This window comes from Gamsiella multidivaricata, assembly GCF_025024155.1.
Source record: "Gamsiella multidivaricata strain RSA 2152 chromosome Unknown BC939scaffold_15, whole genome shotgun sequence".
NCBI lineage: Eukaryota > Fungi > Mortierellomycota > Mortierellomycetes > Mortierellales > Mortierellaceae > Gamsiella > Gamsiella multidivaricata.
Genome location: NW_026251723.1, coordinates 142,627 through 161,360, shown reverse-complemented (window position 1 = coordinate 161,360; position 18,734 = coordinate 142,627). Strand labels below are relative to the sequence as shown.

The 18,734-nt window shown below is 48.9% G+C and overlaps 5 protein-coding genes across 5 annotated transcripts; 1 reads left to right on the top strand and 4 right to left on the bottom strand.

Moving 5' to 3' along the window:
• Nucleotides 1–3,675: 3,675 nt before the first annotated feature.
• On the bottom strand, nt 3,676–6,082 carry BC939DRAFT_408416 (permease family-domain-containing protein). Its single transcript, XM_051552885.1, has 2 exons — nt 5,588–6,082; nt 3,676–5,409 (listed from the first exon to the last, which is right to left on the bottom strand). Exons 1-2 carry the CDS (start codon nt 5,738–5,740, stop codon nt 3,700–3,702), a joined length of 1,863 nt encoding a protein of 620 aa, XP_051414766.1. The 5' UTR covers nt 5,741–6,082; the 3' UTR covers nt 3,676–3,699.
• A 4,223-nt stretch (nt 6,083–10,305) lies between these two features.
• BC939DRAFT_526791 (uncharacterized protein) lies at nt 10,306–11,326 on the bottom strand. Its single transcript, XM_051561384.1, has 2 exons — nt 10,454–11,326; nt 10,306–10,355 (listed from the first exon to the last, which is right to left on the bottom strand). The coding sequence occupies exons 1-2, from the start codon at nt 10,919–10,921 to the stop codon at nt 10,326–10,328; spliced, it is 498 nt and encodes a 165-aa protein (XP_051414765.1). The 5' UTR covers nt 10,922–11,326; the 3' UTR covers nt 10,306–10,325.
• A 158-nt stretch (nt 11,327–11,484) lies between these two features.
• Nucleotides 11,485–12,457, bottom strand: BC939DRAFT_443745 (uncharacterized protein). The gene is made up of 2 exons (XM_051554583.1): nt 11,763–12,457; nt 11,485–11,668 (listed from the first exon to the last, which is right to left on the bottom strand). The coding sequence occupies exons 1-2, from the start codon at nt 12,245–12,247 to the stop codon at nt 11,656–11,658; spliced, it is 498 nt and encodes a 165-aa protein (XP_051414764.1). The 5' UTR covers nt 12,248–12,457; the 3' UTR covers nt 11,485–11,655.
• Nucleotides 12,420–13,498, top strand: BC939DRAFT_512245 (uncharacterized protein; the record flags this gene model as incomplete). The annotated part of the gene is made up of 3 exons (XM_051561109.1): nt 12,420–12,702; nt 12,782–12,930; nt 13,429–13,498. The coding sequence occupies exons 1-3, from the start codon at nt 12,559–12,561 to the stop codon at nt 13,496–13,498; spliced, it is 363 nt and encodes a 120-aa protein (XP_051414763.1). The 5' UTR covers nt 12,420–12,558.
• A 375-nt stretch (nt 13,499–13,873) lies between these two features.
• BC939DRAFT_443742 (Na+ dependent nucleoside transporter C-terminus-domain-containing protein) lies at nt 13,874–16,453 on the bottom strand. The gene is made up of 2 exons (XM_051554582.1): nt 16,097–16,453; nt 13,874–15,586 (listed from the first exon to the last, which is right to left on the bottom strand). The coding sequence occupies exons 1-2, from the start codon at nt 16,362–16,364 to the stop codon at nt 14,097–14,099; spliced, it is 1,758 nt and encodes a 585-aa protein (XP_051414762.1). The 5' UTR covers nt 16,365–16,453; the 3' UTR covers nt 13,874–14,096.
• Between the last annotated feature and the right edge of the window lie 2,281 nt (nt 16,454–18,734).

Here is an 18,734-nt window from a genome sequence, read left to right as displayed (position 1 = left end):
CGTGTCGGTAATACATCTGGCTCTGTTTCCGGTACGGAGTCTGGTTCTGGTTCCGATCCGATGCATGTGCGGCGTCTCTCTTCCTTGATCCAGATCGTCTCCTGTTAGCCCTCCGCCCATTGCCGATCCCACTTCCTGTTACGCTACTGTCCCCGTCATTCTGGTCACTGTGCTTGGTCTGTCTCGCCTGTTTCCTTCCCCGTCCTCTTTTCCGCCCATTTCCATCGGCCATCTCATCCCTCTCTGCACCTCCTGTCACTGCTCTTGAACCCTTACCACCGTCGATTGATCCGATCCCGAGATTCGACTCAGCAACGCCACCAATACCATCATCCTGGTGTTGTCCCTGACCTTGTTTTGAGAATGATGATAGTGGCGTCGTAGATGTCACCCTCTTCCAAGGCCTGTCCATTCGGGCGCGTCTCCTCAACATCTTGCCACTCGACGGAACAGCTCCACCACCTCCACCACTACCATCATGGCCGCCGCCATTGCCATCAACACCCATATTAGACGAAGAAGACCGGGGGTTGATCTCCAGCCTCTTCAGTTGGTTTCGAAGGCTCTTGTTGACCATGCTGTCAGAAACAATCGACGGAGCCATCAGTACAGACTCGGTCGGGCTTAAGCTTTGCATCATTCAGCGACTTGGCATCAATGTCTATGCCGGCTCCCCTTCTCTTAAAAAGAGCTTTATCTCTTCTCAACGACAGCACACTTCTCACTCTTGAACTTTCTTTCTCTCTCTCTTTCTCTTTCTCTCTCTTTCTCTCTCTTTCTCTCTCTTTCTCTTTCTCGCTCCTTAGCTCTTCCTCAATATGTTTGTTCGTGTCTGGTGTAACCTGGCTGGTTGCCGACAAGGACAAGAGACTGGTCGGGAACGGGCAGAGGCAAGGAGCAAAGGGCGACAAACGATCAACCAATAAGGCTGGATGGAGAATCCGCTAGGGGACAAAGCGTAGCGAGCGAGCGAGATAGCAGCAGCAGGCAGACAAAGCCGAGGCCGAGAGACCTGAGAAGGAAAGGGATGGATTGTGGGGGGACACGAAATCGGGGTGAGCTACAGGAAAGCAAGAAAATTGGATTCGTGAACAAAAAAGCTTGGGGAGAAAAAAAAAACGCGTGCTTAGCAAAGTGGCGAGTGCGCCGGTTCTTACTCAAATAGGAGGAGAAAGGAACTAGTTCTTTTCAATGGTTGATGTGAAAGGAAAGAAAAGAAAAGGATAGGAAAGGACAGGAGAGAACAAACAATTGCCGGCTTTGTTTGCTATATGCAGACTAGCACGAAAAGACAACGAGCACAGGAATGGTAGTGAGGAGAGAGCGAAATGCGGGAGGCCAGATAGTAAGAAGGGAGAAGGTATTTATACTGCTGCTGGGAGATGGAGATGGAGAATTGAGCTAGTGTGCTGGCTGTGAAGTGTGCAGTTGAACAGTGAACAGTGCTGTGTCCAAAAGGTCATTTAAAAAGAGTGATATCAGAATTTTCTCGTTTGCAGTGGGAAAGGCAGGGTGCATGGGGCAACAGAGTCGTTAACAGAAAGAGGGGAGGAGAAAGCGGTCAACAAAGCTGTTTGCCAAGGCCGGAGATACCTGTTAAGTCCAAACAACAAAAAAGGCCATCCTTTACTCTCTCTCTCATACCATGGCCACTTGCTATTTAAAGCAGATATGAACTCCAGAGTCCTCGCCAGAAGGTCTGCAACATGATTTCTCAATAGCTCTTTCAGTTTAATGCCTTCGCCACCAATCTGCATCCATCCCCAATCCTATCCTACACACGTCCTATCCTCTTCCTCCTCCCTATCTTCAATTGCAAAAGCAAGTGGGTTGCCAAAACGGGGTAGTATTCAATCTGATTTAGAATTGCCAAAATATAACTCTAACAGCTTTGGCCGCGGAGCATAAAGTGAATCTTTTCCAGGACAGCTTTATGTGGTCGTCCCAGCAATTCAAGAAAGTTGTCTTGTTTTGTCCTCATTGGAAAATTATATTTTAATTGAATACCTAGTCAGTATCGATTAACGCGCTACTAGCTCTGTAGGTGGATGCAGCTGGTGAAGATAATGGCGGTGAGGAGACATGACATCGAAGTGGTTGACGGCGGTTTATTTAGACGCAACCTTATTTGTTGAATTGAGAAGCTATTCTAAAAAAAATATTGGTCCGCGACTTTCTGACAAGGCTCTATTTCACGCATGCACACCTGCGCAACCACCCATCACCCACTCTGGAGGCCGCATATCCTGCTCGTCATTTTATTTTCTTCTTCTTACTCTGTACCTGCTGTTGCTGCCGTGATGAGAGAGAGACGAGAGGGCATTTGTACCAGTTTCCTGGCTTTTGTATGTGTGTAAGAAGGAGTTTTTTCTCTCTTTTTTGCAGGGGCGACATTTGCATATATTTATATTCACTTCAACTTTTTCAGCAGCACGTTACACAACATGGCCTTGTAGTCTACATTCTTGAGGATTGTATGTGGATCTACCCTGTATTCAACTCATGCTGTGCTGAACTTTCTTTTTGGACTATAGTTTTTGAGCGAGTCCGCGACTACGCGTCTACCTTTCCTAAAGCAATTGAGGATCGCCAAGTGCGTTTCCCGTAGCCGCTTTCTCGTCGTGAAGAGAAAGATACGACGACTGGACCAGGTCTCAGGCTCCTTGCGTACTTTTGGATGGAGATAGAAAAGTTTTCCTCCGTGCCCAATGACGACATGATTGCGTATGTCCTAGAATGTATCTGGTACATCCGATTGTACATGTATGGCGAAGTCATTTCGTTCACGTTCGTGTTGTGGAGCTGCCTTTGAGAATTGCAGTGGAGTAACGCGGGAGTGACCAAGCAAACTATGCATAAGGACTGTGATGTAGTCAACTGGCGACATGTGTCATTAAACCTGGCTGCCCAAGTCTACCAAGCAGACAATCTCAGGGACGCACCATTAGTTTTTGGCCTGTCCTCATTCACGGTCTGTATCTTAGTTTGACTTATATTTTTATTTTTATTTTATATCCCCGAAGTGTATAGCAAATAACAGTTTTTTCTTTCCGCCGAGCAAAGGTAAAAGAGACAGGTAAGATAGACTACATCTTTTGCCTTTTCTGTATCTCAGACGCTGCAGGGGGAGTCGTGGATTGTTTGTTTTGGAACGATTGTTCCTTCTTGCTCCTCGGAACAAATGAAATCCTTAATGCCATCCCACATCTTCGGCAACTGTATTGCCTTGCTTGGCTAGGGAGACCAATTGCTCGTTTAGTCTAGACCGAACCCGATTTGGATCAAGAGATCGTCGCACAGCACGCGTCTATGAAAGAGCTTGGGACGGACGTTGTCATTTGTGGGATGAGAGACGCGAGAAATAAAGTTCAGACAACATTCAAATATCTTTAAGCGCAACCGCACTCTCATACGCGGGATAACATCCAAGTACCCTGAGGAACCATTAGCACCACATCTGGACAACGCAGGTTCTCTGCTAGTGTGGCCAGTTTGTAGTTTGGGCAAAGACTATCGCTAATCGAAACTAAATGAACAGCGACACCGCGTTCCAGTTGTTAACGTCGCCAAAAAGATCCTTTTCATCGTGAGAGAGAGGTGTCAGTGCCGTCAACGATATCCTGCGCGCTTTTATTTCGACGCGAATAAATTTGGTATAGACAAAGCAGGAGAACACGCTTCTTTTTGTTTTCTAGCCGTTCAGTACCTAGGCGTCCCATTAATCCCGCTCTCGGCAATTGATTCCGTGTGATCCGAGGTGGCATGTTGCTGCTGCAACTGTAACGATCTTGACGGATACTCCATGCCATGATGTCCACCATGAGCTCCCTGCAGAATATCGGCCACATCATGAACTTCATTTCCATGTAGATGAATTTTCGTATCCTCCTCCGCTCTCGCCGCAGCCTCCCTTTCCAGCCGCTCCTCCTCCTCAAGCACATCCAATGGATCGATATACATCTCCCCGCGCACCTTGCAAATCAATCTCTGGACCCATCCAGGCAGCACATTCGCCAGTGTGAATCCTTCATTCGTCCACGGCTCCTTCAAATCCTTGTCCTCGGGCGTGAACCTGCCTCCAGAGATGATCTCCAAGAAATACACGCTCCCATTGATGACCGCATAGGATCCTACGCCCGCAATCAGGCCATACGCGATCGAGTATGAGAGAGGCATCAACGCGATCGTCAAGAACGCAGGGATGGCATCGCCGATATAGTCCCAGTTGATGGATCGCACAGACTTGATCATCATCGACCCGACTACGATCAGTGCGGGACCAGTAGCCCAGGGTGGGAACGACGCAAAGATCGGCGAGAAGAATAGTGAGATAAAGAACAGGAACGCCGTGACGACCGAGGCCAGACCGGTCTTGCCACCCTCTGTGATTCCGGCGCCGGATTCGATAAACGCTGTAACAGGTGGGACACCAAAGCAGGCCCCGATCGATATAGAGGTCGCATCACACAAGAACGCCGCTGACGATCCGTCAAAGTCTCCGTTCTTGTACATGAATCCTCCAAACTTCGCCATAGAATACAGCGTTCCTGTGGTGTCCATGATATCGACGTACAAGAATGTGATCAGCGCGATCCAAATCTCCGAGTTATTCAGCTGAAAGTTCATCTTTCCCAGCGTATACTCGATCGGATGGAAGGTCACAACTTTCTTGAAGTAATCAAACATGGCGTTGCCGGCGTCCGTGTACGGGAAGTACGTGAATGTCGTGCCCCGGAACCAGGACAAGATTGAAATGAACAAGATCCCGACCAAGACCGCACCCTTGACGCGGTAGAGTAGACAGATCGATATGATCACGAATCCAAAGATACCCATCCAAGTAGTCGGACTCCGCATGCGCGTTCCATCCTCACATAGGCCCGTCGCATCCTTGATACATCCTGTCAGGGTCACCAGCGTGGCATCATCTCTTCCGATCAACCCAATACCAGCCGAAGACTGGACACCGATGAACATCAAGTACAATCCAATGCCGGCACCCGTAGCGATCTTGATCGACTGTGGGACCAACCGCGCGAGCCATTGTCGGATTCCAAAGACTGACAGCAGCACAAAGAGAATGCCCTCTATAAAGACGGCAGCGAGGGCGGTTTCGTACTTGATCGCCTTGGAGCCGTGAAATCCCACGACCGTGTATGTAAAATAGGCGTTCAGTCCCATACCGGGCGCAAGACCAAGAGGGAGGTTCGCAAAAAGACCCATGAGAAGCGTAGAGAGACAGGCGATGGCGGCAGTAGCAGTGATGAGGTCGAGTTTGAGTATCCTAAGACACTGAACGTAGTCGGGGTCATTGAAGCAGCCGACATCGGTGGTGTTGCCAGCATCGTTGCAGACACAGGGACCACCAGAGTCCGTGACAATTAGGGCGTTGACCGAGATGATGTAGGCCTATGCGGAACAGAAGGTGTTAATTTTTGTGTGTAACCAAAAGAGGACTAACGCTGTCAACGCACACCATATTCAACAGAATTCACTGCGATAAAAGGATGAAAGAGAAGACAGCTCCCTCTTTCGGTCCTTCAGGTGCGCTCTTTTGCTTCCCCATCCGGAAATCCCTTCAACTTGCCATGGTCACGAATGTAGTCAGACCAGCACGCAGCTCTGTAGTGAATTTGGAGCCAAGTCGCTCCCGACGCGCACCAGAGCCCTCGAGACGAAAGTATCTTCCGATGGGAGACATCGCCATATTGTAATTCAATCTCTCAAAGAACATGGCCATCTGTGTCCAACGACCGCGAGCGAAATGAATGGATAGTGTGAGGAAGAGTCTGCTGCCTTTGCAGAGTGAGAAAAAAAAGGGAGGGGCAAGTTATAGGTCGTTGATGTATTTTGGAAGTGATCCACTGCGAGCCCTTGCTTGGATATCTGAATTAGTTATCAAGTGAGGCGAAAAGCAATTTCAGCAGAGGATGTCGTGGAGAGAAGAAGAAGAGTGAGGGCAAAAGAGTGCTGTGAGGAGCAAGGGTGGAGTGGAAGAGATGGTGACGGAGGGAGGGCCAGCCGTGAAGCGATGAAGAGAGAGTGATAGAAGGCGCCCTTTTTTTTCCTGTAAAAAAAAAAAAGTCGTCTCATGGCCAGGGAGCATTGCAGCGATGTAAACAAAACGCTAGATAACCCTCCCTCCACTCCCCAGAGCGAAACATCCGTTTGGGTGAATTTCGTTTGACTCGTTTGAGGACGATTCCTTCGAGTCCGCATCCTGATTGGTGACCCACTAGAACAGAAATGAGAGACCCTTCCCCCCACATGGGCGCCGGCAATCACACAACATCTCATATCTTCGCCGCTTATTCGCTTATATGATCAGAAAAGAAAAGACAAAAGACGTTTTGATTCTCGTGGTGTGCATGGCAGAACAAGCGCGCATGGACACTCTGTGTTACACAGGGGTTGGAGAAACGATGATGGGGGATGGGGATGGTCCCCGGATTTAACACAACGCGGTTATTACACATGGTTGTCAAGTAAAGCCGCTGAGTAGCGCGGCACCGTCGATATTCTGACTAAATGAAATAGTCATCAGCTCGATTACCCCTCTAGAGTTGTTCGCTGCCTGACATCATTGTCCGTAGGCGGTGAAGGATCTGGTTGGTACACAGCGTGATGATTCCACCTGGAATTGTGTCTTCGATAGATAATCATGAATCTCTCAATGATGAGCAAGATACCACAGAGGACTTCACAGTTGCTGACCCCGTATTGGATATAACATCTCGTCTGTGTTGATAAAGTACGGATCTTTGCAGCTTTCCTAGTTGAACAGGATGTAAATGTCGGATAAGATGCCGATAGCAACGCTCCAAAGGGTCAAGGTGATGATGGGCCGCCTGAGGGTGGAAGAGAGCGACCAACTGTCGACACTGCGGGCACATAAGGTGAAGGGGGCGATGCTGAAGAGTATGGTGTTGGCACAGAGGTGTATAGGGTCCCGGAAGGATTCCTCAGTGGCGAAAGAGGGGTCGTCATCTAGATAGGGTGGCATATCTAGTTGAGAGGCGGATTGTTAGATGAGAATTCCCTGCCGATAGATATAGCGATGATGCAGGGAGAGCAAGCGCGCGATGAGGACGCGAAACGGAATAATTGTATAGTAGTCCGGGGTCATTAGAAGGATATCCTGGGGAATAGAGTATACGGAGATGCTGGCTGTCTTTATACGCTGTTTTTCTTTTTCTTTTCTTTTCTTTCCAACACCACCGATTGCCCAAACCCGACAGTTTGTAGTCACGCTGATTGATGTTTGCTCTTCTACATTATCTTTTTTCAGCCTATGGCTCCGGAAAGTTGACTGAGAAGGACGACGCTTTTTAATCAAACCCCTTTGCCTCGAGGCCAAGGTGTGAAAACGGTGCTTCGCCCCTTTTTTGTTATATAAAAAAAAATGTGCAGTAGCCCAAACCAGAAGATTCGCCGCATGGAGTATGCTCAAGAACGATACGATCGGCAGCCAATAAAGCCGTAAACGTAGTTACATGGTGTTAGTCCTGGCGACGATGGGGGTGATGAAGGGGTCGAGTACGATAATGGTAGGGGGAGTGGAGTGGGATGGAGTGAGGAGAGGAGGGGAGAAGAATGGGAGGAGTGGAGTGAGGAGAGGAGGGGAGAAGAATGGGAGGAGTGGAGCGCACATAGCTTTTTCATATCTTCATTTTCAGACTTGGTGGACTCGACGGGCCCGACGCGCTGGGCAGCGTGCTAGATTGAGATTGACTGGACTGAGGCTCTCGCTCTGAGCAGACGGTGCATGGTTGCTGCCTCGTCTCTTTCGAAGCAGACGGGAGCACAAGCTACACGAAGAGCAGTTTGTACAAAAGCAAGCACAGGAAGCCCGTTAAGAAGCCAGAAGTCACACACAGGCACTTCTTATCCACAAGAGAGAATAACAAAGACTGGGCCCTGAAGACATACCTTTCTGAAACTCTGCTGGCCTCTGCGGTGATCCGCTGCAGCTGTATGGCTACTGCTGCTCAGGGATACTGATAGGCGAAGCAGAGAGCAAAACAATGTGCGAGGTAAACAAACCAAAGAATGGGCTCAGGCACTATGAGATATCAGAGTGGTCAAGGTTCACACTCCAACTTGATGTGGTGAACTGTGTTGGTTAGCAAACGGACTCTCGCAGGTCCAGAGCAGTGGAGCAGTGGAGCAGTGGAGGAAGCAGGATGTCTGCAGCGTTGTTTGATTGTGCGTGTGTGCGTGTGTGCGTGTGTGCCTAGAGGGGTCCCTCCTTGACCGCTGTTAAAACTCGGCTGAAGTTCACTCTCGATAGCACTGCTGAACAGAAGTCATGCGCTATTCCCGGGTATGCAAATTGACTGCTGCGTCTTTGGATCGAGGGTCCCACAATTGTCAACCGGCCAATGCGGTCCAACGATCAGATCAGTGATCAGTTGTTGCGCTAAGTGACTACCTCCTGTGGAGTATAAAAAGACCATCCTCCCCCTCTTTCTTTTTCCCCTCGAAGTCTTCGTGCTTGCTCAGCATGGCACGTAGCATCCCTTGAGGTGCTTGACCACTGGCTAAATAGCTGGGGGTTCTTGGCCTTGGGGGTTTTTTGGCCTCCTTCGGGGGGTCTTATCCTATTTACTACTTTACTTTACTCTACTTTACTTTACAAAGATGACAAAGAAACAAGTGTGGGAAAAGCAGGGCTCATGAGGAACAAGGACAGGCCAGGTATATCGCTCATGCTGCTTTCTGCATTCACTCTGAACCAGAGCACTCTGCAACGTGTGCGGTACTCTTTTGGGCGTAGTCTGTTTCGTATTCGAATATAATTTCCTGTCCAAGCATGTCGATGCGCGGGCAAAGGAGCCCACGATGCACCGGCATGCAACAGATTCGCACGCTGAGCAGGCCTCTCCTTGGGCTAAACTCACAGCTATGATTGCCCTGTTCTTGATCTATGTTGCGAGTCGTACTTTGAACCAGCTCATTTTGTGTCAATGCTTGTAGCCGCATTGTCTCGTTAAGCATCAGGAACTGGACGTTAAAGATGCCTTGCTTGACAGCACTCTCGACTCAAGTATAACAATCAAGGAGCGAAGATGACCAGCTGAACAAAATTGGGGAGGAGGCACGCGGACTATATTAAGCAGAAAAAAAAAAGGCCGCTTACCGCGCTACTGCGATTGACTCTCCCAGTTGAATATTCTTTACATGAACAGACTCTATAAAACGCGGGTTTTTCCATTTCAGTCCCCATAAAGTGTATAGTAAAGCTATCGAGGTGCCTAGATGGCGCCGATCTACACTGTGAATTCCTCCAAACAGGGCTTTGCACAGAGACACTTGCTTGCTCTTTGCCTTGGCAATGTACCGCCTGGTCATTGCTTCCTATGATACCTTCTCTGGTACAGTCTCGAACACTTGTAACAAGAAAGATGTCGGGCCCCGTGACGGCTTCATGTTGTGCATCTGCTCACCTCTCTGAATCGGCTGCATACCAGCCGTAAATCGTGTGCCGAGACCCAAAGTTAGGCTCTGTGCTTGCGACAGTCAAAGAGTCTTGTAAGATACGTATGTACTTTTAACGTTATACCTACCTTGGATCCAGAACCATTGCTATTCTGCTTCTTGGATCCATTCAAGGCTCCACAGCACAACGCGATCGAAGATGCCTGAAGCAGTTGTGCGCTGCAGCGCTATGGATGGCCCTCCCCCCTCATTAGCATTCGCGAAATGAGAACGTTAACGAGGGAAAACTGTTGGCGTGAAAATAGGACAGAGCCACGGCAATGTTAAAGACACTGGCGCTGGAATCGTTGTCGGACGTGCGTTTGGGCTCGTTGTGCGCGTTCGCTCACTGGTGAAGGGACGAAGAAACTTGCTTTCGAACACCGTCCGACATCTCATCCCGTTTCCCAATCGGTACACCAACTGCCCGTGGTTTTACGCAGAGGCTCCTTTATTACGGTGTCAATTAGTCTTCCTCAGTTCTAAAAGCGAAGCGCGCTTTCATGTACGCTTCCAGATGTTAAGGGGGTACGCAAGAGTTTGGTGTAACCAGAGGAAGCAGAAGCGCACTTCAAGAACTGAGGGTGTTACACCGCGCTTTTGGAAGTGCTCTGCTGAAATTTCTTGGCTCAAATTCAGCACAACCAGCACAGTCAGCTCAAATTCAGCGCAAATTCAGCACAGCCAGCCCAACCAGCTCAAATTCAGCACAACCAGCACCATTTCGCCTGCATGGTACAATACGATGCCAATATCGCTGTGTAACTCTACACGGGATCCCATGCATTCACGCATGCGATGCTATTACGCCGAGTCGTTTTTTTTTGTGTGTAAACATATCTAGTTATTTATCCTGCGAGATGAAGGAACTCAGGCTTCTAATTGGTAAAGTACGGTAAAACAGGCAGTCCGAGAAGTTAGCTCGCTTAGGCGTAAGAATGCCTCCAGCGCTACTGAACAGGCGTTCCGAAGATACCAATGACGCTTGAACGGAGAGGGACACGCGGGCAATGCTTGGCAAATATGGAAACGCATTCACTCTGTGCCTCCACCAAACATGTGGCTCAGTCCGATACGTGTCGCAAGGAACTTCCTTCACATCGATGTCGTAACGCTTAAGCTCGTCATTGAACCTCCTTGTCCAATACTGAGTGTCGGTATCGTCTCCACGCGCACCCATTGCCATTGCATCGTCGAAGCGGAAGCCATTCTTGACCATGGAGTGTAACATCTTGAGGATTTGACTTTCCGCGTAACCTCGTAGGCTTACACTTTCGTTCTCGCGTTGTACCATATTACTGAAAATGGCGTGGTTGGTATCAGCTGAGTTCATAAAAGTCGCGATGAGGACAGCGTCCGGTATATGTTGTGAATTCCATCGTCGTTCTAGCTCGCACACAAACTTGTTTCGAAATTCCTCCACTGTACGATTGGCTGCAGGCATCCTTGCCTTGTTGATCAAGTTGTGGATGGTTGGGTAAACAATGGAAACGATCGGCGTGCGGTCAATACTGACTTACCTAGTGAAGTCGTTGACTGATCCAAGAAGGACAAGGATTTCTTATAGGGTGGAGGCTTTGTCTTGGTCAATTATAATATTCTGCGTTTTCTTCGGTGCATTCCTAGCCTCTCTTGACGCATCAGGACCCGTCATGTTGAGAACTGAGGAGTTAATAGTAGGAAAGAGCTGCACCACGCGCGTCCCCATAAGATATCTCGAGTTCCAGCGTGTCGGACAATGGCTCGTCGGTCTAAGTGTATTGGCTGAAGGATCCATCGATTTCTGGGCAGACTTCAAAAGGCGGCTAGCAACATCGTTGTTCCTTGAGATATTTTTGGGATTGAGAATGAGTGGCTCCACACACCACACCGATTGGGTATCTATTTGTATTAAATATAATAGTGAGCTGGAGGTACACTTGTTAAACTAAATATACAGTGAACTCTGGTGAAATATGCGACATTCCTGAAAAATGAGGAGAGCTCTTGGCATTTATCAAGCAAAGCCCCGACATCTGCTGCTTCCGAGATGGCCGTGTTCACGCATAGCTGTATGTTGTGGGAAGAGCAGGGACACCATTCATAACTCTTTGTTTCGCTGAGAAGACCCATGGCTTTCTTAATATTGGCTCCTTGATCCGTCGTCCACAAGCGACTTTATTCTGAAGACCCCATTCTTCAAAAATTTTCGCTAGACAATATTAAAAAGGCGACGCTTGAACGTCAATAATCCATATGTCATGCAAGCGCAACACATGCACTTATAGATTGTATAGCTCACTTACGCATCACATCTCGGAGAATTTCTCCTGTGTGAGGGTTCCAAGGGTACGAAGCCGATTTCCACAGATCGTGGAGTAAAGTCTGGTTGAAGGTAGTGAAAAGTCAGACCTAAAAATTTGCGGTTTCCTTTGCTCGACCATGTATCAGCAGTGAATGACCCAACAGCGACGTCTTTCAGAAAAATCTGCTTCACATCATGAGCCAATTGGTAGTAAACACGCATCAAAGAGTCCTCGCTGGAGTCACGGCTTGGTTCAACACAGCTCGGGCCGAAGAAGCGCACCAAGCTCTTCACCAGATCACTTTCCGTAATTGAGATTGGATACTGGCCGAGTGCAATGCCCTTTGCCAAAACGACTGAGAGCTCGCGCATTCTATTATCATCTTGAGGTTTGTTGTGTCCCGGTCTTGTCGATCGACGGAACATCGAGTCAGGTTGCCGAGATGTAACGGGATTAGAGGCAAGAGGGTCTTCTCCTTGGCCCATTCAGAAGTCGATGAGTTGATCAAGCATCAGAGGGTGTTCCTTTTTCACGTGTCTCATGCGCTACACAGTGCTGACCGTTAGTAACGACTCGGCAGAACATGTCGCCTGAGGCGTCAGGATCGTCGCACTCTGTTCTTATTTTTGCGAAGAAGTACCTGCGGATTGATGATATCTCGAGACGTGGAGCGACGTCCCTGATAGGTATAAGAGCGAGATAAGTCTTCCCAACAGCCACGCAGGCACCCACGGGAGGAAGTCTGCCGAGTTGTAGACCATAATACCGGGTAAAGTCGACATGAGACGCATGCATCATGGACGAATTCCTAAACGAAGCACTGTTCGATCCACGACTTGAAATGGACCGTGCAGACATCGACTGGTCCGAGAACGAGGGCGAACGCGCTAGGGATGGAATAATGGACCGTGAAGGCGCTGAATATGGCGATCTTCTTCCAGTATCGAGACTACGCTCGCGAGTCAGACGAGGCAAAGAGTGAAAAGTTTGGGCGCGGCTGAATTTGTGATTCTGCGTAGAAGGCGTTTGATCCTGAGTCTGATACGCAGCCTAGTGCGAGGCCTGGTACGGAGCCTGATATGGAGCCTGGTACTAAGCCCCATATGGGACCCGGCGCCGATCCTGGTAAAGAGCCAGATCCTGGGCCAGATCTTCCAGCGATGCTGAGGTATATCGCATTCTGCTTAATGGAGAGAGCATAGTAGTAGCAGCAGACGTTGGAATAGTTGCAGACTGCCCTTCAATGAAAGGGCCTGGCTTTGTAGGTCGACTGTACTTGGTGAAGGTGCCACCGGATTGCTCCAAAGATGACTAGCGTCATGAAGTACTGGGACTTCTTCAGCGATCTCACTCTCCTCAGCGCTATAGTCGTCATCCCATTGATCGTTTTGGAAGTCGTCTTCATGGTTGCTATCATAGGCGTTCATGTTCGAGGCTTCTTTTTTTTTTATAAAAGTCTTGGTGAGGCGTGGAAGATCGAAAAGGTGAGAGAGTAAAGACAACCGTGAGCTGTGGAGGCAGGTGTTGGAGAAAAGAAACGGTAAAGAGACACTATTAGTAGAGAATGCATGCATCTAAAAAAAAAAAAAAAAAAAAAAAAAAAAAAACCACTCGGGGTAATAGCATTGCATGCGTGAATACATGGGCATCGTATTGTACCATGCAGGCGAAATGGTGCTGGCCGTGCTGAATTTGAGCTGGTTGTGCTGGCTGTGCTGATTCCGGGCTGGAAGTGAGCTGAAATTTTTAGTTAAATCATGCTAGCACACCAAGTTAAAAAACAGCAGAGCAACACACCAGCACGAGGCACTGAGTTTCTCTACATGAGGACTCCTATGACAGACTACTATGGACATGGGCATGAAGCGAGGAATATGCATGCGACGGGCTCTTTTGTCGTCCTAGCGCTTTCGGGCTTCTGCCTCTTCTGGTTATACCAAACACTCGCGTACCCCCTTAACACCTGGAAGCAAGGAAGGCTAATTTTATCTCTTCGCGCGCGTGGACGCGATCCGTTGAACGCTTTTTTTTTTTTTTTTTCAATTGAGAGAGGCCATTTGTTTCACTTTCAAAAAAGCAGTATTGACATTCAATATTAAGAAAAATGCGAGGAAGCGAGATGTGTTGCGTTGTAATTTGCCCTTATTACGACAAATGGGGCTGGAATTGCGGGCGTATTTTAATAAAAGCACAGGCGCGATCGATTGATGACCCTCCCCATTATATCAATCGACCATAGGAAAAGAAAATGAAAAAAGCTATAAAAAAGGATATATGGCATTTTGTGCAAAAAAATACAACAATGCGAAGTAAGAAATAGCAAGATATGCGTCTTTACAGAACAACGCCAGCAATGCAGGCGGACATGATCGTGCTCAGGGCACCGGCAAGAATAGCCGAGACCGAGACACGGGCAATGTCACCAGCACGGTTAGGGGCCATCTTGCCCAAGAGCGAGATCTGCGAACCCAGGGATGAGGGGTTGGCAAAGGAGCAGCAAGCAAAGGTGGCCAACAACTGGGCACGGGCCGAATAGGCCTCGGTGAAGAAGCCGTCGGACTGGGCACCGGCAAAGGCGACAAACTCGTTCAAGACAAACTTGATACCCATCATCTTCGACGACTCGTACACATCCGCGGAGGGGATACCCAAGATCCAGGCGAAGGGATAGAAGAACCATCCGAGAACGCGCTGGATGCTCAAGTCAGTGACGCCCAAGAATAGGAAGACCCAGTTGAGGACATAGTTGGCGCATCCGAGCAGGGACAAGAAACCGATCAACACGGCAGCGATGACAATGCAGAGCTGCATACCCAAGATCGAACCGTTGGCGAGAGCGTGGACAAAGGAATCCTCGGCATCGGGACGCTCCAGAGTGATGGCCTTACCGCGGGTCAGGGGAACCTCCTCCTCGGGGTAGCGCATCTTTGAGGTGACAATGGCGCAGGGCACGGACATGATGCAGCAGGTGATCAAGTGAGTGGGCGAAGCACCGAATCCGACAAGACCCAGGTACACAGATCCAGAGATGGTGGCGAATCCAGAAGCCATGACTTGGTGAATCTCGGCGTTGGTGGCGTGCTCGAGGTAAGGGCCAACCAGCATAGCGGACTCGGACATGCCAACAAAAGGAGCAGCGCAAGCAGCGACGACCTCGACACCGGAAATCTCAAAGAGATAGACGATGATCTTGCCCATGGCACCAATGGCAGTCTGGATAACATTCCAGTAGTACAAGACTTGGATGACGGCACCGAAGAAGATAATGGCGGGCAAGACGCCGATCAAGAACGAGGAGCCGTACAACTTCATGAAATCATCGCCGACAACGAAACCGATTCCGTTGGAAGAGAAGCCCAAGAAGGTGGCCATGAAGCCTCCGATGTACGAGAAGATGGTTTGACCGATGTAAGTGCGAATAACGAAGAGACCCAAGAAGAACTGGAGACCGATACCGGTTGCGACGGTGGGCCAGTGGATCAACTTGCGGTTGCGCGAGGTGGCATAGAGGGCAAGGAGAAAGATGAGCAATCCGCAGAGAGAGATGATGCGCTGCACGCGGGTGCCGTGTTCGTTGTCGGCGCGGACAACGGCGGTGAGGAGCAAAGCAACCGGGAAGATACCGTAACCGACGATCTGGCGGACTCTGAGAGGAAGCTTGCTGGCAACGCCGGCACCCATGTTCCAGATGGCATGTGTGGGGCGGGCAAAGGTGCGGTCGGGAGTATGGGCCGCGATCAGGTACAGGGTGGTGAAGCCATAGGCGACGGCAAGGACCGAAATGGGGCCGTTCTTATTCAAGATGATGGCAGCAATCAGGAAAGCTATCAAGGGGAAAAGAAACGCCGTGCGTTTGTCAGAAGCGTTCAGGGCTTTGGGGGGAAAGAGGGGTTTGGATGCCCGCAAAAACCTCTCACACTCGCTTCGCTGCAACCAGGATGAAGGGATGATGTCAAAGGCATCCTCATGCCGATGCTAATGGCATCAGCATGGGATCTGTCAAGCTGAATCGCGGGGGTCTTTTTTCTCAGCGCGTCTTTGGCCACCTTATTTCCCCTCCTCGCCTGTTCTCTCGCTCACATAAATTCCCAGGCCACTGCCACGGCGAATAAAACCCAAGGACGTCGTCAACAAACACAAACAAACCCAAGCGACCCTGTTGGCCAACAAGAGTGAACGACGCCGGATAACTTCCCGTCGATAACCCATGTCATAGCACTGCATAACATTCCACGCTGCACTGCCATTGCGATTGATCTGATTGCTCTTTCTTTTTTCTCCTTTCCCTTGCTGAGTAAGGGTGCTAGCCATCCACATCAGAACTTGAACCGTACCTGTGAAGCACAACCAGAAGACCAAGTGCGAAAGCTGTCTGAAGCGTCTCTGGTGCAATCCGAAGACCTTCTTGTTATCCTCAGCATCCTGGACAGGGGCCTTCTCATCCACAAGTCCCTCCTCGGTGGTGGGACGACGCTGAAAGAGAGTCTGGTCCTTCTCGTCGATGCTCTCCTGCGAAGACGTCTCGACCTTAGTGCTGTGCGAGATAACATGCTCCAGTGGCGCTGGAGTGTCTCTCTTGTGCTCGACTTGTTCAGACGACATTTTGGAGAAGGAGCAGGGGAGGGAGAGGTATGTGCCTTGTTGAAAAGGGGCAGAGGGAGAAGAGGAAGCAGAGAAGCGGACGAAAGAATCAAGCCGAGGAGAGAAAAAAAAAAAAAAAAAGAGGTGGAGGGCCGTTTTATAGGCAATGGCTCTGATAGCGAATACAGCGTACTAGTCTAATCTACACTACATGCACAATGCGAGAAAGGAATCCCTTTGGACAGGGCCTAGAGGCTGAGGACGAATACAATAAGCAAATCCAATAATAAGCCAAAAGGCATTTTTGATATACTTGGTATGTGTTTGTGAGATACAAACAAACTAGCCCGCCGTATGAGTAGTCTAAAGAGAGAGGAGACATAATCAACTTTTTAACGTCCTGCTTGCTTATTTCATTTCTTTAAGAACAAGATGATCGTGTGCTTCTTCACGGCCATTGAGTAAGGATATAGTATTCGAAAATAACCGTCTGTTAGCATGTGTATGCTATTTGGTGTATGCACTGCTCTCTGGGTTTTGTATACACCCTCATATCGCACCACAGTGCAAGTTTCTTGTCCCCTCTCTTCGCATGAGCAGCGAAGAAGGATCTAATGCCGGTCATGCAGTCTGATTGGCTGTTGCTGCTGCACTCTCAACCCAGAAGACGCCCCCATGGTGCTCCATCGGACACAATGGTTGGCTGCTTTCTTTTTTTTGGAGAAGGGATCACCACGGCGAATATGCACACGCTTAACTTCTCTGGCCAAGGAGCGCTATCGATTGGACAACAGGGTCTAGTGAGCGGCATACATGAACAAAATGCGCTCCACTCAACGCAAAATTACAGGTAAGCAAACAACAACAAAAATGATGGTTCATAATACTCATGTGTCTATACGACGCCCTTATCGTTGCTTCTCTTTCACAGGAAGATGGGTGAGAAAGGAGCTACATGGGACCTTCATGTGTACATTGTGGTTGAGTTTCTACCCCCCATTTTTTTTTTTTTTTTTTGTTTACACCATTTTGCAATCAGACGCAAACGTGGTTCCCGGTGCCTGAAATGAAAGTTCCACGGACAAGCAAAAATCCTCCTTTTTATTCGTTTTACCAGGATGACCAAACGCCTACACCTCTAGCGTTTCATTTCCTCGTAGCTAGTTCATTCGCTCTGGAGATGGATGCCGGAAAATGCCTTCTTTCTCCAGCCCATAGAAAATGTACACCGCTTCTTGTAGGCCATGCGGGCTTTTCTTTCTTACTCATGTGCACCTGCTGCTGCGGGGGGCGGCATAGGATTCACTTGAGGAGAAAGAGAGTCCTGATTTCGCATACTTACTAAAAAGTATCTCTTTGTACTCCTCCGCTTCGACATGAGAGCATAGAGGCACAGTTTTGTCCGCATCCCTTCTTCGCCTTCTCTTAGTCCTACATTTGCTGGTCTACATGTATTTCTTCGGACGTACGCCACGCAAGCATTTTCTGAGAAAACCTTAAATGCTCTCGTATGTTATAGACTTCATTTAGTCGACTGACTTGTTCGTTTGCCGCTTTTTCAGTTCTCCTCTGGATTGTACAATGGGCTGTAAACGAACGGCATCCAAATACAAACAAACATGCACGGAGAAATGGAATGGATGCTATTGGCTGACTTCTCTTCCTACTCTTTCCACATCACCCTATCCCATGGCGCTCTGTTCCTCCTTGTGTCCCCCGGCTCCTCACCGCTCTGCCCAATCTCTTTTGTTCAAAAGGCTGAAGGTCTCCCTGTAACGCACTGTACACACACATATCCTGAGGTCTCTATCCTATTCCACCCGCATGTTGTGCGAGTGCGAGTGAAGGAGCGAGTGGATGAGAGAAGATGATCGCCGTCGCCTTAAGTTGCATTACCGCCCTCTAAAAAAAAATCTTCCCCCTCGCATTACTAAGGTCGATTTGAATTTTCTCTACGTTCTGGTTCTGGTTCTCCGAATCCTTTCCTCCTTTTTCAGTCACCGCTCTATTCCCCGCACTCGCTCATACTCAAAAAGGCAAGAAAGTCCCTGAGCAGCGAACAGCCGCCACTTCCCCCTTCCTTCCAGAACCTGGACTGCAAAAGAATGAACTTGATTCCAGCTCCGTCTTTAGCGGCCGCATGCTCTTCCAGCGGAGCAGGAAATAAGAAATTTCGGGGAACTACTGAGTGGAGCCGGACAGAAAGAAGCAAAAATGCATTTTTGATGTTGTCTTGTGCGTGAAACAGGCGTGGAAAAGTTCATCGTGGGATTATTGGATGCTAAAGGGGAAAAAAAAACCAAAAAGCACTCATCTCTCTCGTGCCCCTGTCCCTGTCTCTCTTTCTCTCTTTCTCACCTATGATTATTTCCGTTAGCGTTGCTCTTTTTT

Coding starts and splice junctions, on each gene's coding strand:
- BC939DRAFT_443742 (XM_051554582.1), bottom strand. CDS start 16,364: ATGTCGTCTGAACAAGTCGAGCACAAGAGAGACACTCCAGCGCCACTG. Junction 15,587..16,096: donor CTTCTGGTTGTGCTTCACAG/GTACGGTTCAAG, acceptor TCCCCTTGATAG/CTTTCCTGATTGCTGCCATC.
- BC939DRAFT_526791 (XM_051561384.1), bottom strand. CDS start 10,921: ATGCCTGCAGCCAATCGTACAGTGGAGGAATTTCGAAACAAGTTTGTG. Junction 10,356..10,453: donor TCTCCGTTCAAGCGTCATTG/GTATCTTCGGAA, acceptor TTTACCAATTAG/AAGCCTGAGTTCCTTCATCT.
- BC939DRAFT_443745 (XM_051554583.1), bottom strand. CDS start 12,247: ATGGGCCAAGGAGAAGACCCTCTTGCCTCTAATCCCGTTACATCTCGG.
- BC939DRAFT_408416 (XM_051552885.1), bottom strand. CDS start 5,740: ATGGCCATGTTCTTTGAGAGATTGAATTACAATATGGCGATGTCTCCC. Junction 5,410..5,587: donor TGACTACATTCGTGACCATG/GCAAGTTGAAGG, acceptor TGTTCCGCATAG/GCCTACATCATCTCGGTCAA.